The sequence below is a fragment of the Dipodomys spectabilis genome, unplaced genomic scaffold (assembly GCF_019054845.1).
Source record: "Dipodomys spectabilis isolate Male_0828 unplaced genomic scaffold, ASM1905484v1 ptg000019l, whole genome shotgun sequence".
In the NCBI taxonomy this organism is placed as follows: Eukaryota; Metazoa; Chordata; class Mammalia; order Rodentia; family Heteromyidae; genus Dipodomys; species Dipodomys spectabilis.
Window position 1 is genome coordinate 10,114,657 of NW_024870696.1, and position 23,243 is coordinate 10,137,899.

Consider the following 23,243-nt stretch of genomic DNA (forward strand, 5'->3'; position numbering starts at 1 on the left):
AGATTTGTGGATTATACTGACTGCACTATAAGAAAATCTTGTATAATTTTGCTTGTTAACTGAACAATGATACTTCTGCTACTAAAACCCTGTTTTTGCTATGAGCCCCATGCACTCATGTGAAGACTAATACTGAAGTCCTAAAGAACTAGTTATTCTTTTGGTTCCTGTGAGTGAAAACTAAAAGAATACCATTATTTTTAACACTTTCTTATGAAAATTAAAAAGAAATTAGAAAACATCTTGCTTAGGCTGTGTTTGTTATGAGAAACTTTTTTACCTTAAATGAAAAATAACGAAAGTATTATTTATTCAGAATCCATAATAACATAAAAATACTTTACTTTTACTTCTTTTGTGGCTTCTAGAAAATGTATATTTAGTGATTTCATATGTGGTAATATAGTTTAAAACTATCTCTTCATAAATGAACATTTTGGCTTCCAACATTAATTAAATAATGATACTGATGCAAGCATTGGAAAATATCAGTGGATCTTTCTGATGAATTGTTTAAGTTTTAACATATTCATTTTGATTAAAAGAATTCATAGCTGGTTACTACTGAAATCATCCCTGCTCTGAAATATCATTGTACCTATAAGCACAAATGTGTCATAATATTTCTACCATGCTGCGAAATTGATGTTATCCCTATTCTCCAATGACATTAAACACAGATATCTTAAAGTATTTTATTTGGTTTTCATAGGAAATTGTAAATTAAACTATATACATTAATTTTAGTAAGGATAATTAAATTAGTTCCCTTTCTGTGTTCAGGTTTTCAGTAATTAATACAATGATTTCTTTAAGTTTTGAGATAATTTTGTTGATATTGCTACATGTTTATACGTTCAAATGTACTAATTTTCTCATTGCATTTTTTCTTGATGTGATAATTCTGCTGATATTACAAGCAAAACCATTAAAAGAAAAAAAGTCCAGAGAGATAAGCAAAAGATGCCATGGATTCTCCCTGGAGGCGGGAGGGGGGGACGGGGTGAAATTCTCACCAGCATTTCACAGGTGAATCCTTCATTAGAATCTATAATTATTGGTACGATTCTTATTGCTGAATACTTCATTAGCATTTAAGCCACTACAGACAAAGAAATAGGAGACAAATCTCACCAGGGGATGATAAGCTACAGTAACTAAATAAAAATGCAGCAGAATTAAGAGTATCAGAAATACATTGCTTACTTTTTGACTGATAAACTGCTTCCATTCAGCACTCTAAGAGAGAAAGGATGGCACACTCAAGGAATTTTTGGCATCCTCAGCAACAGACATATATAAGTAATTGAGAGGTGGTAAAAAAAATACTTCGACTGAAATCAGCCAGCTCATCCACACATTATTTTACTTTTTAGTCATTTTTAATGTTTTAACAAACTGTTTTTGCCCTTTGAATTTTCAAAGCATTGTGTCATAATACGCGAATCCTCAACATCATGATCCTGAGTTGCCATCCTATTTCTAACTCCACATTAGCCGGTAGCTTGTAATATTGGTCACAATGACATTATCTTCATTATGACTGAAACTGAACTTGTCAAATTAATCCCCCAAAAGAGTCAGCATGACCATCATAGAAAACAGGCCCGGGACAAACCAGCAGTCAGGAAACCATCCTTGAGAGAGAATGTTAACCATCTTAATACCCATAAAACATCTTTTATACATTCTTCATAAAACTGGCTTTCTTAAGTTACATCTCACCTAGTGTATCCACAGTTAGTCATGGTGGCTCTGAAGCACATGTTTTCCATATGTTGCTTAATTAAACAAATCCAACATGTGCCAGGCAAAACACCTAAAACATGATCAATTTCAGCACCTGGTAGTCAGAGAACTATGGAAGTGTGGGAAATAGACTACCTCCTGGACAGCTGCAACACAGGAGAACTGGAGATGGCTGGAGACACAAAGCCTTGTTTGTTCCTTTACCTTGTTCTTTAGCAGAAGGTGCTCCTGCAGTGTGCCTGTAATAGTTTCAATGGGAGTAAACCCCAGGGAGTCACAGAGAGAGAGCTGGAACCAGCAGGTCATTTCCTGTGTACCTAGTATCTCAGAGCAGTCTCAGGCTGCCAAAAACAGCTTTGTCTTCTATGAATAAAATTAACAACACAATCATTCTGTAATGTTAGCACAATTTTTGGTGTGTGTATCTGAGGTTTAAACATAAATTATGGAATTAATTTAGGTTTTATCAAATTCATTGTAACAAGGCAGATAATCATGTCTTTATCCCATATTATTTTTGTCAAGAAAAAACTGAAATTCCATTCATTGATAATTCTTACCTTTATTATATTAATTATTATATTCTTTTATGAACTCTAGTCCTTATGTTGAACATTTATCATATAAATATTTAACCTTTTCATTTTTCTGTTATTTTCAAGGTGCTTTAGAGAGGGGTTATAGTTTCTTATGTCAGGTAAAGGATACATTTCTTTTTAGACAATGTTACAACTTACCTTGCTTTTTTCTAGTTTTCCCTGCCATACTTATCCATAAGTTATGTATTTTATTTTCAACATAATGTCTAGTGAGTACCACTGCTATATTTGTTAAATTTTAGGCCCTCCATTTCTGTCCCAGCTCATACCCCCCAGTTACACTCCTAAAGAGAGATTCTTTATCTTCTTTAAAACTTTGTACCTGTGATTTTTTTCATACCAATGACACAGTTAAATTCTCTTTGGTTATGTACTTATTAACAAAATAATTGACTTAAAACATTTCCTTGTTTGGTTATTAGCAAAGGCTCCATCAATTCTGAGAAGCTGAGCTGATAAGGGATTTGATAATTGGCAGAATATTTCATTACACCATCATTTGATTTTGACAAGGAGATGGAGCAAATGAAATATTTTACTTCCTACAAGAATTTGTATAATTGTGATGATTAACTGGTTATTTTTAGTAAAGACCAGTGAGAGTATGATTATTCAAGATGCTGTTAGTATTCACAAGCAATTAAACACTATTATGAGCAATAAAACAATAAAATTGCTTAATATATTTCATGAGTATAATAGAATAATATTTTACAGTTACATGTGTGTCCGTGTGTAAATCTTAGCAGTAAAATTTAAAACATGGGAAAATTCTCCAGATCTATCTTCTCAGTGGTTTAGTAAGGAAAGGAATATCCAACTGTAAGGATGAGAGAAAGTTCAGCATTCTAAAAGTGTTGATGCAGATAATGGTCACCAAGCGCTGTAGAACTGAGAGTGAAAACAGTAGCAAGGGAGGTGGGAAGATTCTATATGGTCAGAGAAGGACAGAGAGGGAAGAACATCTGTTCCAGGGGGATACAAAGCATGTGAGTGTTCCTCTGTCTTGGCAGCTCAACCATCATCTCCATGAAAAAAACAAACAAACAACCCCCCCCCCACATCATCCATTTAATGGACCAATCAGAATAAGCACAAGAAGTAAGCAACAAATAAGACTGCCATCATAGATGCCCCCTACTAGGAAAGAAATACCTAGCAAGCACTAATCAATGGTCTAGTATTAATTATGAAGCAGAGATTTAGAAATCTTAGAGCTTATCATGTTTTAATTTAATCATTTCACTTCCATTTCTCTCTCTCCTTCCTTTTCTTCTTTTCTATTGCCTTTGTCCTTTCCTCCCTCTCTCCTTCTCTTTCTTTCAGCCTTTGATTTTTCTCTTCCTTTCCATGTCATATTCTCCCTTTACTTCTCTTATTTTTATCTTGTTTTCTTTAGATTTTTCTTTGCAAAGGTTCTCTCCAGAGTATCTGATCTGGCTTAGACTCTACCTTAGCCTCCCAAGTTGCTGCAATTTTAGACAAGACATAGAAATATCTATTATTCCTGGCTCTAAATATTTAAATTTCAATCCTTCTTCCTCTATTTTCCTTCTTGCATTTCTCTTTGTTTTCAATTAGATCAGTTCCTTTATGTCTTTGTCCTTTTTGTCTTTTTGTCCTTGTTTTTTTATTTACCATCTAGATTCTCTCCTCTAAAATGTTCCATTGCTGTTCAGGCAGGTGTCAGCTTGGCATTTTAAAAAACTAAGTGTTGACACACTTTCAGCTAGAGTCCAGCGGCTGGAGTGCTTACAGCATCAGCATCAGCAGCTAGGTGCTAGAAGCAAAATGAGGCATCAGATTAAGTATCACCAAGGAATACATGTAGCATAGCTTGAATCCTAGCATGGCATCTTGGGTGCCTGTTGCATGGTGGTGTACTCTCCCTGGCCAGGAGTGATTCTCACTGCTTGAAGGTAAGACAGAAACATCACCTACCCTGTAGCTGCTCAGTATTGATGTACAGAGTGTCCATTCTGGAACCACATGTTGACTGATTGGTGAAGCAGAGCATTGCACCTGCCTCTTAATCCCACAAATGACTTGAGACCAACTGCTTCTTCCATCAAGGAGAATGAATGGACAGAAAGGGTCTAAAGCACAGAGTCCTCCTGCTACATTCTGCATGCTTGTGTGTGTGTGGACCAGGGATGAGGATCTAAATCAGGACTCCATGAAACTTCTACAATCTTATCCAAGAAGAGTGAATCACTGAGTGTGTCAACACTGAGATGAGCAAGCAGAGTGACTAGCAGGGCCATCATCCTTCTATCCCAGGCAACTGTTCACTGCACTCTTCATTTTCCTAAACCTCTATCTCACTCAGCAGTGGCCCAAAGTTCAGAAGCTTTCTAGCCTAGGTACAAAACTAGTACGGAGATGAGTTAGGTTTGGAATCTGTTTGTCTCACAAGTTCTAAAACTCCCAACAGCAAAAACTTCTCCCAGTACACAAAGAAAAAAATCCTCCACAGGGACAGTAATTTAGAAGGGAACCAACCCATCTTCAAGGGAGTCCAGTGAGTTTACCTCAATCTTAGCAGTGCTGGCATTTAGTTCTTGGATACCTTGGGAAAAGTCTTGGATTCTGAGTCACAGTGGTGAGAAAGAGAACCTCAAAACAGTCATTATACTGTTGTTTTTTTTCCTGAACACTAAAAGTGCATCAGCTAAAAGAATACAGGTGATTAGAACCCCCAAGCAATGTTTGAATGCCAAACAATATGCACAGTAACATTGAAACAGCAAAACAACATGTACTTTCAAAGAATCATCAGTTTAAAACAAATGACTTGAATGTTATTGAAGGAAATCATAATGAGCTAAATTCAAACTTATTAGTGATATCAGTGAAGAGATATATATCCACATTTATATGCACATATATATGTACACACTATGAAACATGTATATTCTTCAATGAAATTGATCTACATCTTTGTTTTGTTGAGTCTTTACGAGGTTTTTGATTTAGTATGCTATGGTATTCATAGACTCATAGATTTTTCCATTTTGATTTTTTCCTTTTCTTTTTTTGGTCTTGAACTCTGGGTCTGGGTGTTGTCTCTCAGCTATTCAGCTCAAGGCTAGCACTCTACTACTTAAGCCACAGTGCCACTTCCAGTTTTCTGGTGGTCCATTGGAGATAAGAATCTCATGGACTTGCTTGGCCAGGCTGGTATTGACTGCGATCCTCAGATCTCAGCCTTCTGAATAGCTCAGATTACAGGCATGAGCCACTGGTGCCTAGTTTCCATTTTGATTTTTTCTTAGAATACTTTGAAGAACTTTTGATGTTAATGTTTTTCTAAATATCAGGAAGAATTTTTCAATGAATCCAATCATTTCTGGAATAGTCTTTGTTTGATACCTTTTATTATTTATTCCATTTCATTTATAATTACAGATCTAATTCAAGTCTTCATACCTGTTAGTTCAAATTTGTTGCATTACTAAGGTCAAATAATTAATTGATTTATTTCTTCTTGATTTCCTATTACACCATAAGTATTTTAATATTCCCTAATTTTTTTCATTAACATTAACATCTTCTGCATAGTTCCTTTCTCAGCTCTAATTTTATTATGTGGGAACTTCTTTTTCTTATGGCTAGTTTGGTACATCTCTCAGTAATGTTTATCTTTGTAACTAATAACTCTTCTTCTATTGATTCATTATAGAGTTATTTTGAGCTCCATGATATTAATGCCAGTCCTATTTTTTATGCTTTCTTTGAATAAGCAGCCTTGGAGTTTTCTAAGAGTTATTGGGAATGTTTTCATTGTTATTTAGGATCTCTGACTTTCTGATGTAGGCATTTATAACTATAAACTTTCCTCTTAGTACTGCATTTGCTGCACCCCACATATTCTGGAATTATATGTTACTCATTTTTATTTGAATTAGAAGTTTTGAAATTTCTTCGCCAATCTCTTCAATGACTCATTGATCATTTAAGTGAAAGTTGTTCAGCATGTATTGAAGAAATTTTTGTGGTTTTTTTCTTCTCCCAATTAGGTATAACACTATTTCATCATGGTCCTTTAGGGAATATAAAACTATTTTGATGATTTTTTATATGATAACACCTGCTTTATAGACTAAGATATGATTTATTTAGAGAAAGTCCAGTGGGATGTTGAAAAGAATGTAGAATGTTTCGTTGTGGAGCAGCAATATTCTAGAGATGTCTGTGATATCCATTTCATCACTGGCATTTCTTAGTTCTCAGATTTTTTGGTCGGTTGTGGGACTTGAACTCTGGGCTTGGGCGCTGTCCCTGCACTCTTCAGCCACAGTGCCACTTCTGGTTTTCTAGTGGTTTATTGGAGATAAGAGTCTCACAGACTTTCCTGCCTGGGCTGGCTTTGAACCATGATCCTCAGATCTCAGTTTCCTGAGTAGCTAGGATTACAGGCGTGAGTCACCGGTGCCCGGCTCAGATATTTTTGTTGACATTTTAATGTCTGTATATGATAACTATGGTTGGAAGTTGTAGTGCTAATGCCACCCACTATTATTTTACCTAAACCGGTACTATAATTTATCATCAGTAATATTAATTTTTCATTTGAATATACCTATTTTGAGAGTAGATAAATTCATTATAGTTTTGATGTATTGTTTCACTTATTAATTTATAGTGTGCTTTGTGAGTTTTGAGTTGTTTTGCTTGAAATGTTTTCTCTAATATGAATATAGCCACATCTGCCTGATTTGATTTGTGTTTGCTTGATATATCTTCCAATTCTATTAGTTTAGTCTGTGTCTTGGTGATGAGGTGTGTTTCTTAGAGAAAATAAATTGTGACATCCTGCTTTTTATGAAATCAGATAATTTGTATCTTTTTAGATTAATACCATTTACATCTAGGGTTATGATAGACAACTACTAGTTTTGTTTCCTGTAGTACTATTGTTTGTTTCTTTGTTTCTAGGTTATTATACTATTTTTTCTTTGCTTTACCAATATTCATCATTAGATTGTGCTGCTTTGCTGGAACAGTCCTATGGGATATTGTTGCTATTTTCAAGTATTGGTCCAGGTCTCTTTTGAAGTTTGTTATTTCTTAGATTTCTGTATCCGTGATAATTTTTCTTCCTATTTTTATGTATTGTTCCTTTAACTATCTTCTACAATGAATGCAGTGGTCATTAATTGCTTTAGCTTATTCATATCTTGTATGTATATGTATCTTGTGTGTATATGCATATGTATGTATATGTGTATGTGCATGTGCATGTGTATGTGTATATGAATAGAGGGTATACTAGGGTTCCCTGGCACATCTTAATAAAGACTCAGAAGCACAACGAATCAAAGATATTTTGGATAAGTGGGATTGCATTAAACTGCAGAGCTTCTGCATGGCAGAGAGCATAGCTTGCAAGATCAATTGGTGTCTCACGCTTGTAATACTAGATACTCAGGAGGCTGAGAGCTGAGGATCACAGTTCAAAGCCAGCCAGGCAGGAAAGTCTATGAGACTTTTATCTCCAATAAACTACCAGAAAACCCGAAGTGACACTGTGGCTTAAGCTATAGAGTGCTTGCCTTGAGTTGAAGAGCTGGGGGACAGTGCCCAAACCCAGAATTCAAGCCCCATGACCAAAACAAAACAAAACAAAACAAAAAAAATAGAAAGAAAAAGAAAAGAAAAAGAAAAAGAAAGCCCATAGATTGGGGAAGATCTTCACTAGTCACACAACAGACAAGGACCTCCTATCAAAAATATACTTAGAACTGGTAATAAGGCTGGCAGCGGGATGGTGGTGGATGCGGCCAGCTCCAATGGGCCTTTCCAGCCCATGGCCCTTCTCCATATTCGAGATGTTTCTCCTGCAGATCAAGAGAAGCTTTTTATCCAGAAGTTACGTCAGTGTTGTGTCCCCTTTGACTTTGTTTCTGACCCACTGAGTGACCTAAAGTGGAAGGAAGTGAAACGAGCTGCTTTAAGTGAAATGGTCGAATATATCACCCATAATCGGAATGTTTTCACAGAGCCCATTTACCCAGAAGTAGTCCATATGTTTGCAGTTAACATGTTTCGGACCTTGCCACCCTCCTCCAATCCTACGGGAGCAGAATTCGACCCAGAGGAGGATAAGCCAACGTTAGAAGCAGCCTAGCCTCATTTTCAGCTTGTTTATGAATTTTTCTTAAGATTTTTAGAGTCTCCAGATTTCCAGCCTAATATCGCAAAGAAATATATTGACCAGAAGTTTGTACTGCAGCTTTTAGAGCTCTTTGACAGTGAGGATCCTCGGGAGAGAGATTTTCTAAAAACAACCCTTCACAGAATCTACGGAAAGTTCTTAGGCTTGAGAACTTACATCTGAAAACAGATAAATAATATATTTTATAGGTTTATTTATGAAACAGAGCATCATAATGGCATAGCAGAATTACTGGAAATATTGGGAAGCATAATTAATGGATTTGCCTTACCACTCAAAGAAGAGCACAAGATTTTCTTATTGAAGGTGTTACTACCTTTGCACAAAGTGAAATCCCTTAGTGTCTACCATTCCCAGATGGCATACTGTGTCGTGCAGTTTTTAGAAAAGGACAGCACCCTCACCGAGCCATTGGTAATGGCACTTCTTAAATCCTGGCCAAAGACTCACAGTCCAAAAGAAGTAATGTTCTTAAATGAACTAGAGGAGATTCTAGATGTAATTGAACCATCGGAATTTGTGAAGATCATGGAGCCCCTTTTCCGGCAGTTAGCCAAATGTGTCTCCAGCCCGCACTTCCAGGTGGCAGAGTGAGCACTGTACTACTGGAACAATGAGTACATCATGAGTCTGATCAGTGACAATGCAGCAAAGATCCTGCCCATCATGTTTTCCATCCTTGTACCGCGACTCAAAGACCCATTGGAACAAGACCATACATGGCCTGATATACAATGCCCTGAAACTCTTCATGGAAATGAACCAGAAGCTCTTTGACAACTGTACTCAACAGTTCAAAGCAGAGAAACTAAAAGAGAAGCTAAAGATGAAAGAGCGAGAAGAAGCATGGGTTAAAATAGAAAATCTAGCCAAAGCGAATCCCCAGGTACTAAAACAAAGGCTAATGTGAAAGTGTGCAGGTATTACTGACCTCTATAGTGCAGGAGGGCAGGAGCATGGCGTGGCCAGGGAGGGGAAATCAATTTTACTAACATTGTACATGGAAATGTCTTCAATAAATACTTTTCAACTTTGTAAATATAAAACAAACTATATATATATATATACTTAGAACTTAGGTCACCTAGTTTCCCTCATTTGTAATAACTACAATATGTCAATGATATTCTTAGCAGAGAATCACAATAACCCAATTGCTAGGTACATATGAATGTATATAATGAAGCATATCAAAATGATCTTCAAGAATTAGAAAAAAGAGATTTTTATTGTGTCTTATGTGCTGTTATTTCATTTTTAATTATTTTTCAGCACTCTTTGCCTTTATAAGTTTGTCTGATCCACAAAATGGAAAGGAAATCACAGAAAGAATAGGACAACAGATGGCTTATGCAACATTGATTCTAGACATTATGCTGGGAATGATCTTTACAACTTGGCTATGGCAGGGGGGTAGGAGGGAAAACCAGGAGAAAATGAGGGAGTGGATAACAGTAGTCAAGAAGAAATGTACTCATTACCTTACTTATGTAACTGTAACCCCCTGTTCATTACCTTTAAAATAAAAAAAGCATTGCAAAAGGAATCTCTAACCACACACACACACACACACACACACACACACACACACACACAGATGAAAGAATGGATAGCAAAATTAGCAAATAGAAAAAAATAAGATTTAATCTCTAAATATCTTGATTGAATAATGTGTACTTATATGTTATATGCAATTGCTTCAAAGACATAAAGGATGTCAAAGAAAGAATATTCCAAGAATGATTGTATTCATTGAAAAATTATTCCTGATATTTAGAAAAGCTTTACCATCAAAGGTTCTTCCAAGTATTCTTAGAAAAAAAATCCAAATTGAAAAAAATCTCTGAATTTCGGTCTATGAATCCAGGATCATACTAAATCACAAACATAGTAAAGACTCAGTAAAACAAAGATGTAGACCAATTTCATTGAAGAATGCCACGCATACTCCGGTGGAGTCTGCTTAGCATGGGAAACCTGCTTTCAGATCTGAGAATAGGCTTTAAAGAGGCCTACCTATTGGAAAAGGCTGGCAAGCCCCTGGGAAAGATGTGTTGCTGTTTTTCTTTTCTTTGCTGTATAGGAGTGCCTATTAATCTTTAACTGTTCCCGCTACTTATTGTACTTACTCATGCTCAACGTTCCCTTATTCAAGGCTCTTTCTTAAAAGTGTTGACGACTCCAACATCTGATGAGTGTCTGAAGAATATGACTAACTCACCAGAGTTAAGTGCTACCCTGAAAGCCCCTCTTATGGAGGCTAGTAGACAAGTCATAAGTAAATATAAAAGTATTGGGGGTTTTATGATGTCACTTCAGCAGAAGAAATTGTTTGTAAGAGATTTACAAGAAGCTGTAGGCACGGCTAGAGCAGAAAGAGTGTATGGTTATTGGAGACTTTCCTTTAATCCTAAAGCATATACAATAGATATCCTGTAGATAAGAAAGATGTAGAGGGATATTTAGACCAAAAGCTAAATAAGATTCCTAAAAGGTTGGTAGATGAAAGGTGGCAATGGCTTATCAGAGGAAAATGGTGGGATCCTCCATTATCTAGAGGACCCCAAAGACTTCCCCCAGATCCATAGCCTGTTACAGGTGTGTATAATAAGGATGGCAACCGTTGGGTAAACTACTTAGGAGAAAGAACTTCCTATTACTCTCTTTCATTTACTGAGAGACTTGCTAGATCTAGGCCTCCTTGGTGCTTACTATTAAAGAAGGAACAAGAAAGAGCTTATGAGACAGTTAAGGCCTCTATGGAAAAGAGTAAATGATTATGTAAAAGGGTTACAGAAAAGACACTATGAGCTTAAATTTGATATATGGCCAGATTTAACTAAGTATACTGAATATCATGATTTTTGGCCACAAATTGGGGACCCTCTAAACACAATTGCTTAAAAAAGATTTGAAACGTATAAAGTACAAAACTAAACAAAAGTAACTATGAAGTACTAGAGTTCATGCCTTTCTGTTCAGCACCTTGCCCATATGCTCTGGTTAATGGTTAATAGGTGATAATCATCGAAACCAATTGTATTTCTTAAAAATAGAGGTAAAGCCGAAAACAAGTGCCCATCGTCATTCAAAAAACAAGATCAGGCGAGCAGCTGGTGACCACCCAAGAACGAAGCCTTGCAGCAAGATTGTGTAACCTTTTGCCCTTTCTCATGGAGACTTTTGCTATAAAAGCTTGTTATCCTCTGCATTAAATCGCACTCAGCATCCACTCCTCTTGTGTGTGAGTTGTCTGTTTGCCATCTCCCCACCTATTCCAGTTCCTCCACTAGGTGTCCTCCATTGTCCTGACAGAGCCAGTCCGCGGCAGAAGAATATACATGTTCCATTGTGTGTGCGTATATATGTGCATATATAGTCAGATTACCTATCTATCTATAGACTGATATCAGCAATAGTCCTTAAGGTTGGATTTAGTTCATTGTGGTTTCCTTCACTAACATTCAAGTCATTTTTTTTTAAGTTGATGATGCTTAGGAGGTACAAGCTATTTTGCTGTTTCAGTAATACTGTGTATATTGTTTGGCATTTAAACACGGATTGGGGTTTTTAATCATCTATATTCTTTTGGCTGATACAGATTTTAGTGTTCGGGAAAAATAGTATAATGACTGTTTTGATGAGCTCTTTCTCACCACTGTAGAATCCAAGACTTTTCCCAGTGGTCTAGAACCAAGAACTAAAGCCAGCACTGCTGAGATTGAGGTAAAGTCACTGGAATCTCTTGCAGATAGATTGATTCCCTTCTTCTAATTTACTGTCCCTGGGGAGGAGTTTTTCTCTGTGTATTGGGAGCTGTTTTGTGAGTTGTGAGTTTTAGAACTTGTGGGACAAATAGCCTCCAACCTAACTCTTCTTCCCACACTAATTTTGTGCCTAGGCCAGAAAGCTTCTGAACTTTGGGCCACTCCTGAATGAGATAGAGGTATAGAAAAAGGAAGAGTGCAGTGAACTTTGCCCTGGATAGAATGATGATGGCCCTGCTAGTCACTCTGCTTGCTCATCTCAGTGTTTACACACTCAGTGATTCACACTTCTTGGACAGGATTGTAGAAGTTTCATGATTCATTGAGTCCTGATTTAGATCCTCGTCTATGGTCCACACACTCACCAACATGCTACATACATGTAGCATGTAGCATGGGGAAACCATGATTTAGACCCTTTCTGTCCATTCATTCTCTTTGATGGAAGAAGCAGTTGGTCTCAAGTCTTTTGTGGAATTAGGGGGCAGGTGTAATGCTCTGATTCACCAATCAGTCAACATGTGGTTCCAGAAGGGACACTCTGTAGACTTAATACTGAGCAGCTACATGGTAGGTGATATTTCTGTCTTACTTTTAAGCAGTGAAAATCACTCCTGGCCAGGGAGAGTACAACACCATGCAACAGGCACCCAAGATGCCATGCTGGGATTCAAGCTGTGCTACATGTATTCCTTGGTGATACTTAATCTGATGCCTCATTTTGCTTCTAGCACCTAGCTGCTGATGCTGATGCTATAAGCACTCCAGCCACTGGACTCTAGCTGAAAGTGTGTCAACTCTTACTTTTCTAAAATGCCAAGCTGACACCTGCCTGAACTGCAATGGAACATTTTAGAGGAGAGAATCGAGAAGGTAAATTTTAAAAAAAAGACAAAAAGGAACTGCTCTAATTGAAAACGAAGAGAAATGCAAGAAGGAAAATAGAGGAAGAAGGATTGAAAGTTAAATATTTAGAGTCGGGAATAATAGATATCTACATGCCTTTTCTAAAATCCCAGCTCTTGGGATGCTAAAGTAGAGATATCCAAAATCCCAAGGCAGATCAGATGCTCTGGGGAGAACCTTTGCAAAGAAAGATCTAAAGAAAACAAGATAAAAATGAGACAAGTAAAGGGAGAATATGACATGGGAAGGAAGAAAAAAATCAAAGGCTGAAAGAAAGAGGAGAGAGGGAGGAAAGGACAGAAGCAATAGAAAAGAAGAAAAGAAAGGAGGGAGAGAAATGGAAAAGAAATTATTAAATGAAAGCATGATAAGCTTTACCTTTTCGAAATCTTTGCTGCATAATAAATACTGAACCACTGATTAGTGCTTCCTAGGTATTTCTTTCCTAGTAAAGAGCATCTATGATGGCAGTCTTATTTGTTGCTTACTTCTTGTGCTTACTCTGATTGGTTCAGTAAATGGATGATGTAGTTTTTCTTTGTTTTTTGTTTTTTAAATTTTCATGGAGATAATGGTTGGGATGTCAAGACAGAAGAACACTCACATGCTTTGTATCCCCCTGGAAAAGATGTTCTTCCCTCCTCCTCCTTCCCTGACCATATACACTCTTCCCACCTCCTTTGCTATGGTTTTCACTCTCAGTTCTACAGCTCTTGGTGGCCAATATCTGAATCAAGATTTTTAGAATCCTGAACTTTCTCTTATCCTTACAATTGGATATACCTTTCCTTATTAAACCACTGAGAAGATAGATCCACAGTATTGCTCCATGTTTTAAATTTTACTGCTAAAATTTACACAAAAGCACACACATACCTGTAAAATATTATTCTATTATATTCATGAAATATATTAAACAATTGTATTGGTTTATTCATCATAATATTGTTTAATTGTTTGTGAATACTAACAGCATCTTGAATTATACTCTCACTAAAACAACCAGTTAATCATCACAATTATACAAATTCTTTTGTTAGGTGAAATATTTCATTGCTGTGTCCTCCATCTCCTTGTCAAAATCAAATGATGGTGCAATGAAATACTCTGCCAATTAAAATCCCTTATCAGCTCAGCTTCTCAGAATTGATGGATCCTTTGCTAATAACCAAAACAAGGAAATGTTTTAAGTCAATTATTTTGTTAATAAGTACATAACCATGTCGAATTTAACTGTGCAATTGGTATGAAAAAAATTCACAGGTAGAAAGTTTTAAAGAAGTTAAAGAATCTCTCTTTGGGAGTGTAAGCGGGGATTGGGCTAGCGCTATGAACAGGGACAGAAATGGAGGGCCTAAGACTGAACAAATACAGCAGTGGTACTCACTAGACATTATGTTGAAAATGAACTAAACAACTTATGGTTAAGTATGGCAGGAGAAAACTAGGGGAAAGCAAGGTAAGTTGTAACGTTACCTAAAAAGAAATGTACTTTTTCCCTGACATATATAACTATAAACTTCTCTCCAAATCACCTTTAACATGACAATTAAGGAAATCTATGCCTCCATCAGAAAGAATGGCATCGCCCCATTTGTTAGGAAATGGAAAGACTTGGAAAAAATTATATTAAGTGAAGTAAGCCAGGCCCAAAGAAACATAGGTCCCATGGTTTCCCTAATTTGCAATAGTAGTATATGTCTGGGACAAGCAGAAAAGATCAGATAAGATGATGTTAAGCAAAATGAACCCCAAGATAGGGACACAAGTTGTGTTTTTATTCCTTGCTATTGTTTCTAACGTATTTATAAGGTAACATGATTTTTTTGTTGCTTTGCGTGTTCTTCCCCTATGGTATAACCCCTGTTTTCACTGTATTTGATGTTAGTATAATTTGGGGAGGGGAAGGGAAAAACCAAACTGTGTAAATAAGGATACAGGTTGACCCATTTCAAGAATGAAATGTACAAGAATCTATGTTGAAAAATGAACTTTACAATTTAGGTGAGGAGGAGGGAGGAGGAGGGGTGAGTGTAGTTGAGGAGGTGGGAGGGAAGGGATGGTAGGGGAAAAATAATGGAGGAGGCAACAATGCTTGATAAGAAATGTACTCAATCTTGCTCATGTAACTGTAACCCATCTGTACAGTATTTTCACAATAAAAAACTTATTTAAAACTAACAAAAAAGAAAAAGACTAAATATTTAGACAACAAATGTTTAACATAAGGACTGGAGTCCATAAAACAATATAATAATTAATATAATAAAGGTAAGACTTATTAATGAATGGATTTTTAAGTGTTTTCTTGTCAATAATGATGCGTGATGGACATGATTATCTACCTTGTAACAATGAATATGATAAAACCTAAATTAATTATAGAAATTGTATTAACATTACCGAATGATTGTTTTAATTTTATTCATAGAAGATAAAGCTGTTTTTGGCAGCCTGAGTCTGCTCTGAGACAGTAGATGCACAGGAAATGACCTGCTGGCTCCAGCTCTCTGTCTGACTCCCTGGGGTGTGCTCCCATTGAAATAATTACAGGCACACTGCAGGAGCACCCTGTGCTGAAGAACAAGATAAAGGAACAAACAAGGCCTTGTGTCTCCAGCCATCTGCAGTTCTCCTGGGTTGCATTTGTCAAGGAGGTGGCCTATTTCCCACACTTCCATAGTCCTCTGATTAGCAGGTGCTGAAATTGATGATATTTTAGGTGTTTTGCCTGGCACACATTGGATTTGTTTAGTTGATCAACATATGGAAAACATGTGCTTCAGAGCCACCATGACCACCTGTGGATACACTAGGTGAGATATAAATTAAGAGAGTCAGTTTACAAGAAGAATATATACAAACTGTTGCATGAGTATTGAGATGGTTAACATTATCTGTCAAGGTTGTTTCCCTGATTGCTGGTTTGTCTTGGACCTGTTTTCTGTGGTGGACATGCTAACTCTTTTGGGCGATTACCTTTCCAAGTTCAGTTTCAGTCATGATGGAGATAATGTCATTGTGAATATTTACTGGTACCCACGATTGTGGAGTCAGAAGTAGCATTGCAACTCACAGTCATGATGTCGTGATATCATGGATTATATCACAGTGCTTTGAAAAGTTGAAAGGACAAAGGTAGTTCATTTAAAAATTTAAAGATATTAAAGAAGTAAAATATAGATTATACGGCTGATTTCATAAGAACTCATCTTCCCCCCTGTCCATCTTCTGTATGTGTGTCTGTTGCTAAGGAAGGCAAATATTTCTTGTAATATCATACACCCTTTCTCCTTCACAGAGGTTCAGGGAACAAACTAACCAATCACTATGTAGGCAATATAATTCTGATACTCTTAACTCTGTTGCGTTTTTTTTTAATTATCATAACCTATAACATCCTGGTTAGATTTCTCTCTTCTTTTATTCAATAGCTTAAATGCTTAGTAAAAGTTCAGAAATAAGAATCATAGCAGTATTTCAGTAGTAAAAATTTAATTAATGTGGTAATAATAGTGAATACTGCAGTGAGTATGCACTATCTAATCAGGCTCTGGTGCTATGGTGTTTTTGCTCCTGTCTCATTTAATCTTCAAAATTTCACCATGTGGCATGGATAATAAATATTTATTTCAAAACTGGGAGAAAGCTAGAGAAGGGATGACATTGTCCAAAAAGAAATGTGATCTTTACTTGACATATATAACTATAATCCTTCTTTCTATATCTTTTAAAGTAATTTAAAAAAATCAAAAAATATTGCAGATATTATTTCAAAAGTGATTTTTCTTCCATATACAGGAGATCCAAACTGAAATATTTCCAATTTTTTCCTTATATCTTTGCAGAGTACTAGGAAGACTACTGCTTATGTTTCTCTTTTATTATAATACAATTATATAATGAGTCATTAGTACACTGATCCCTAAGAAAAGTAGAGTTTTATGCATCTGTTATAAATGTTTTCTATATGTTGTCTGCTTAAGGTGATTGTACTTCATCTTATTTAGTATTTAATTCAGTCTCCAATTTAATTGAGACCTTAGTCAGTGTTTTACGAGTAACAATCAGGTTTTGTTTAATCTGCTGGTCACTAACCCAAAACAGCATATGTCTGCTTTGGGAAAGTATCAATTAGATTACTGATAAGGTTTTTGTAAAAGCCAAAATAATTTGATATTCTCTTATATTATAAAATATAAGTACTTATAGATTCAACTTTAAGTTTGACCTATGAAACATGGTGAGAATAATTTTTCTTCAGGAAGAATTTACAGAATTTTCCTTATGACTATTGATTTGTTACTTTTATTTTCTTTTACATATTTAACCACCATTATTTCTTTATCACTTCAGTAAATAATGTCAGAGAAATTAATGCTTTCAAAACTATATATGTAGATACCAATAATAACAAAAATAGTCCTATTATAGTAATGTTAAAAGAAACACTTGTATAAATTATTTTAATTTAAAAAAACAGAATAGAAATGGAACTACTTTAATTATAATTACTTAAATGAATGTAGATTAGCTTATGATAATTATGAACACAAAATAAAACAAATATCTTGTGTTTCAGTCCATTTCAGAATAATCTTATGATACATCTTTGTTAATAGGTAGAATGCTATTTCAGAACTGGGATGATTTCAAAAGTAAGCAGCTAAGAACATATCAATTCAAAATTAATTAATACATAGATACCTAACATGTTTGTCTAAAAGATCTTTTGATTATTTTCTATGCTTTAGTCAGCTAGTAGCATTAAACACTGTTAGAAGTTAAAGAGTTCAATTTCTGAAGAGATATTTTTAACCAATTTTATCATGTAATGAAAAAATAAACATACATTTTTTGGAAATCACAAAATAAGCAGAAGTAAAATATTTTCTTAATCACTGTGGATTCAAAATATACAATATGTTCATTATTTACATTTAAGGTATAAAATATTTCCAGTAAAACATACACTAAGCAAGATATTTGCTAAGTACTTATTGATTTTTGTTGGAAAATGTTAGAAATAATTGGATATACTTTTAACTTTCGCTTATGGGGAATGTACTTAAAATGCCAGTTATATTGCAAATTTTTGAATTTGATGTACATAGCAAGCATTTCTGGCAGCTTGTACATACTCAAAATATTTTGGAGGAACTTGTATGGAGTGATGAATAAATCTAACATTGTTAGATCACTATAAGAACAAAAAAGAAACAACAAAATTCTTAGTTGAAACACTAGAAGAAGTGTTAGCTATGCCAAATGAAATACTTATGAGAATAAGAATCATTAGGCAATCAATGATTAGAGCTCTATATTAGACTTCAAGAGGCAGCACAGGAGTAGGCATTCTTGAGATGCAGTCATTGTGGAGAAAACTGGAATTGCTGAAGGGTACGGGATGATTGAGAAGTAGGAGACACAATGCTTTCAAGATAATAAATGACAATGGTTGGTTTGTGTAAACTAATATTCACCTTTAAAGCATATTCCATTCAAAAACTGATTTTAAAGCATATTCCATTCAAAAACTGATGGAGATACTTTTAATGTGAATTTATAATATGCATCTTTAACTCATTTATAACATAGTTCGGTACTGTATTATAATTACTTAAGCAAATAGGATGTGATATAAATATTTTCTCATTAGTGTTGCCATTATAAAAGTTCTTTTTTATTTATAGGTAAAATTTCACCATGAACCATGGAAATCACACATCCAATAGTGACTTCATACTTGTGGGACTTTTCTCTTCTTCTCAAGCAAGTCTAGCTTTCTTCTCATGTCTATTTATCACCTATGTTATGACCTTAGCAGAAAATGCACTCATGATCCTACTTATTCGAGGAGACTCCCGACTCCATACACCAATGTACTTCCTGCTCAGCCACCTCTCCTTCATGGATATCTTGCACATTTCCAACATTGTCCCCAAGATGATCACTGACTTTCTGTCTGGAAGCAGAACGATTTCCTTTGTGGGGTGTGGCTTCCAGCTGTTTCTTTCTCTTGGTCTACTGGGTGGTGAGTGCCTCCTCCTGGCTGCCATGTCCTATGATCGCTATGCAGCCATCTGCCACCCACTGCGCTACCCAGTGCTCATGAAGGATGCTGTCAGCAGGCTCATGGCTGCAGGGGCCTGGCTGGTTGGGACCCTCAACTCCATAGTTCACACAGTAAATATCATGCATTTATCCTTCTGTCATTCTAGGGCCATTGATCACTTTTTTTGTGAAATCCCTGCTTTGCTGACACTCTCCTGCGTAGACACATCAAACTATGAAAGAATAATATATATAAGCGGAATTATGTTTCTATTGATCCCTTTCTTCATCATCTCCTTATCTTACATACAAATTTTGCGCACTGTGTTCCAAATGAAATCTTCACAGGCACAGAAAAAATCCCTTTCCACCTGTTCTTTCCACATGGTTGTGGTTACAATGTACTATGGACCATCTATCTTCACTTATATGAAACCAAGGTCCTACCACACTGCAGGCAAGGATAAATTATTGGCCATATTTTATACCTTTGTCACACCCATGCTTAACCCCATCATCTATAGCTTTAGGAATAAAGATGTTCTGGTATCTGTTCAAAATATGCTCCAAAGAAACTTTCTTTACAGAAAATGAATAGAAACATGCATACATATTTTTTGCTGCCCTTTGCATATGTTATATACTTAGGCCTTATGATTGTTTTCTATTATGATACTAGTAATTATTATTCCTATTGGATGTGGGACTTCAACTTAAGGCATAGGCACTATTCTTGTGTTCCTTTTGCTCAAAGTTAGTGATCTACCACTTTGATCCATAAGACTACTTCTGCTTTCCTGGAAGTTATGTGAAGATAAGACATTCACAGACTTTCCTGCCCAGGCTGTCCTATGAATTGTAATCCTTGGATTTCAGTCTTTTGATTTCCTAGTACAGGCATGAGCCACCAGTACCCAGTTTTCTATTACTTTATATTTTGTGTGTTAGTAGTGTATCTTGAACTCAATGCTTTATGCACTGACTAGGCTGAATCTCTGAGAACTAAGCACCATCTCCACTGACAGCTATTTATGAAATATATATGTATATATAGTCCTGGTGCTTGAGTTAAGGATTTGTGTACTGTCCCTGAGCTTTTGTGCTGAAGAGTAACACTCTGACCCTTGACTCACAGTTCCCCTTGTAGCTTTTGTTGTGGTTAAGATAAGAGTCATAAACTTTGCTGTCCATAATGAGTTGAACCATAGTCCTCAGAAATCAGGCTTCTACATAGTTGGGATTATAGATGTGAGCCACCCAAATCAGGCCACTGCTAACTTCTTGTGTGTTAGATGGATTAGATTTTTTTTTTTAACTTTTACTTGTCAAGGTGATGTACAGAGGAGTTACAGTCACATAAGTAAGGTATTAAGAACATTTCTTGTCAAACTTGTTACCCCTCCCTCATTTTTATCCCATTTACCTCATCTTCCAATTGATACAGACCATTTCCAACCTAGAGTCTTGTGACACAGTGTCTGTTGTATTGGTTCCTCCTTTGTCCTTTGTCTCACCATTTTGTTGTTCCCATTCCCTTCCCTGATTCAGACAAATGTGTAAACAATATCTAGTGTACCAAAATCAAACACAGTGACAAAAGGGGTAAACCATAGAGGGAAAAACACAAAACAAAAAGAAATCATGTACTCCATTGAAAATAACAACAGCAAAGGAAAACCTCTTGTGTCCATGTCTTGGAGTTCATTTTGCTTAGTGTCGTCTTGTATGGTCACTCGTACCTAGCTATTGAGCTGTTCTGCTCATCTGCTAAGATTATACTAGATGTATACTAATGTATACAAATAAGGGAAACTGTGGAAGTTGCATTAGTTTTATTTTTGTTTGTTTGTTTTGTTTTTCTGGTTGATAGCTGTTTGAACTCTGGGCTTGGGTGCTGTCTCTCAGCTCTTCATCTCAAGGTGAGCACTCTAGCACTTGAGGTACAGCGCCACCTCCGGTTTCCTGGTGGTTTTTATTGGAGATAAGATTCTCAGGGACTTTCCTGCCTGGATTGTCTTTGAACTGTGATCCTCAGGTCTTATCCTCCTGAGTAGAAAGGATGATAGGTATGAGTCACACCGGTGGTCAGTAGTTGCATTAATTTGAGTGTTTGTCTACTTAGATTGAGTTCAAGCTGTGATTCTCTGATCTCAATCTCTTGATTAGCTGTTGTTTTTGTAATTTCCTGCTGCCCTGTAACATTTCTCTTAAAGCCAGTTTTGTTTTTTCTTTAGAAAAAAGAAAACTATTTGTTTCTTGTAATTTTTAAAAAAATTATTTAGTCTTATATTATGCTTCTAAGACATGAGGATTTCATTGAGAGACACAGAAACTATATTCATTTTTTATTCCTTTTGTAATCTACAGATACTTATATTGAAAATAACAAGTTGACCAATGTTTCTAAGTAATCTTACAGTAATTGTAAATCTAGTTAAGAATTATTCTTTATGACTTAATTATATCATTTATATGAAAAATATTAATTCATGTACTGTTTGTATTTTATAAAACTTTGAAGAGTGTTTATAGAACATAACTCAAAAAATTAAATCCCCCAACAACTAATCCTTAAAGAAACAAATGCCCAATAAATAAATGGGCTGAAGACTTAAGGAGAAACTTCTCTGAAGAGGAAAGAAGGATGGCCAATAGACACATGAAGAAATGTTCAACCTCTCTAGCCATAAAAGAAATGAAAATCAAAACAACATTTTCACTCCAATTAGAATGGCTATAATCAAGAACTCTTATAACAACAGATGCTAGAGGGGATGTGGACAGAAGGGAACCCTTCTGCATTGTTGGTGGGAGTATAAACTTGTTCAACCACTTTGGAAAGTAGTATGGAGTTTCCTCAAAAGACTCCACATAGAGCTCTCCTATGACCCAGCAATCCCACTTTGGGGTATTTATCCAAATGATCACAAATAAGACCATACTAAAGCTATAAGCACATATATGTTTATTGTAGCATTATTTACCATAGTTAAGATATGGAACCAACCCAAATGCCCCTCAGTAGATGAATGGATCAAGAAAATGTGGTATACATACACAATGGAATTCTATGCCTCCATCAGAAAGAATGACATTGCCTCATTTGTTATCAAATGGAAAGACTTGGAAAAAATTATATTAAGTGAAGTAAGCCAGGCCCAAAGAAACATAGGCCCCATGGTTTCCCTTATTTGCAATAACTAGTATATGTCTGAGACAAGCAGAAAAGGTCAGATAAGTTGATGTTCGGTGAAATGAACCCCAAGATACGTATTCAAATGTTTTTACTTTCATGTGATTGTTTCTAACATATTTATAAGATGACTTCTTTGTTGCTTTGTATGTCCCTCCCACACGGTATAACCCCTGCTCTCACTGTATTTGATTTTGGTAAAATTTGTGGAGGGGAAGGGCAAAAAAATCATTTAAATAGGGATACAGGTGGACCCATAGCAACAATGAGATGTACAAGTCGTTATGTGGAAAAACGAACTTTACAACTCTGGCTGGGAGGATGTGGGTGGAGGGGGAAGGGGGTAGAGGAAGCTGGGTGGGAGATGGGAAGGGATGGGAAGGGAAAACAAAGGAGGAGGCAACAATGCTTGACAAGAAATGTCATTATCTTGCCGATGTAATTGTATCCCTCTGTACGGTATTTTCACAATTAAAAAAAAAAAACCATAATTCACTACAATCAGTTTTTCAAAATCCCCAACAAATCTCACCTGCGATTTTCATTTCTTTGCCTTCATGCTGCCCTCCATGTATACTTCAAGTCATATATAAACTCTCCTTCCCATATACATTCACAGATTCAGTCGTGGGGGATATATTCTGGGCCTGGGCACTGTCCCTCAGCTCTTGGGCTCAAGGCTAGAGCTCTACTTCTTGAGCCACAGTGCCACTTCTGCCTTTTTCTGGGTATGTGGTGCTGAGGAATCAAATCCAGGGCCTCATGCATGCAAAGCAAGCACTTTCCAATGAGCCACC

General features: G+C 36.0%; 1 protein-coding gene and 1 pseudogene across 2 annotated transcripts; both read left to right on the plus strand.

The window, feature by feature from the left end:
* The first annotated feature begins 8,091 nt into the window (after positions 1-8,091).
* Positions 8,092-9,458, plus strand: LOC122103773 (annotated as a pseudogene). The gene has a single exon (XR_006146833.1). The product of XR_006146833.1 is annotated as a serine/threonine-protein phosphatase 2A 56 kDa regulatory subunit gamma isoform-like (transcript).
* Positions 9,459-18,905: 9,447 nt separating this feature from the next.
* LOC122104000 (olfactory receptor 2AJ1-like) lies at positions 18,906-19,847 on the plus strand. Its single transcript, XM_042674706.1, has one exon. The coding sequence runs from the start codon at positions 18,906-18,908 to the stop codon at positions 19,845-19,847; it is 942 nt and encodes a 313-aa protein (XP_042530640.1).
* The last annotated feature ends 3,396 nt before the right edge of the window (positions 19,848-23,243 follow it).

Coding starts and splice junctions, on each gene's coding strand:
- LOC122104000 (XM_042674706.1), top strand. CDS start 18,906: ATGAACCATGGAAATCACACATCCAATAGTGACTTCATACTTGTGGGA.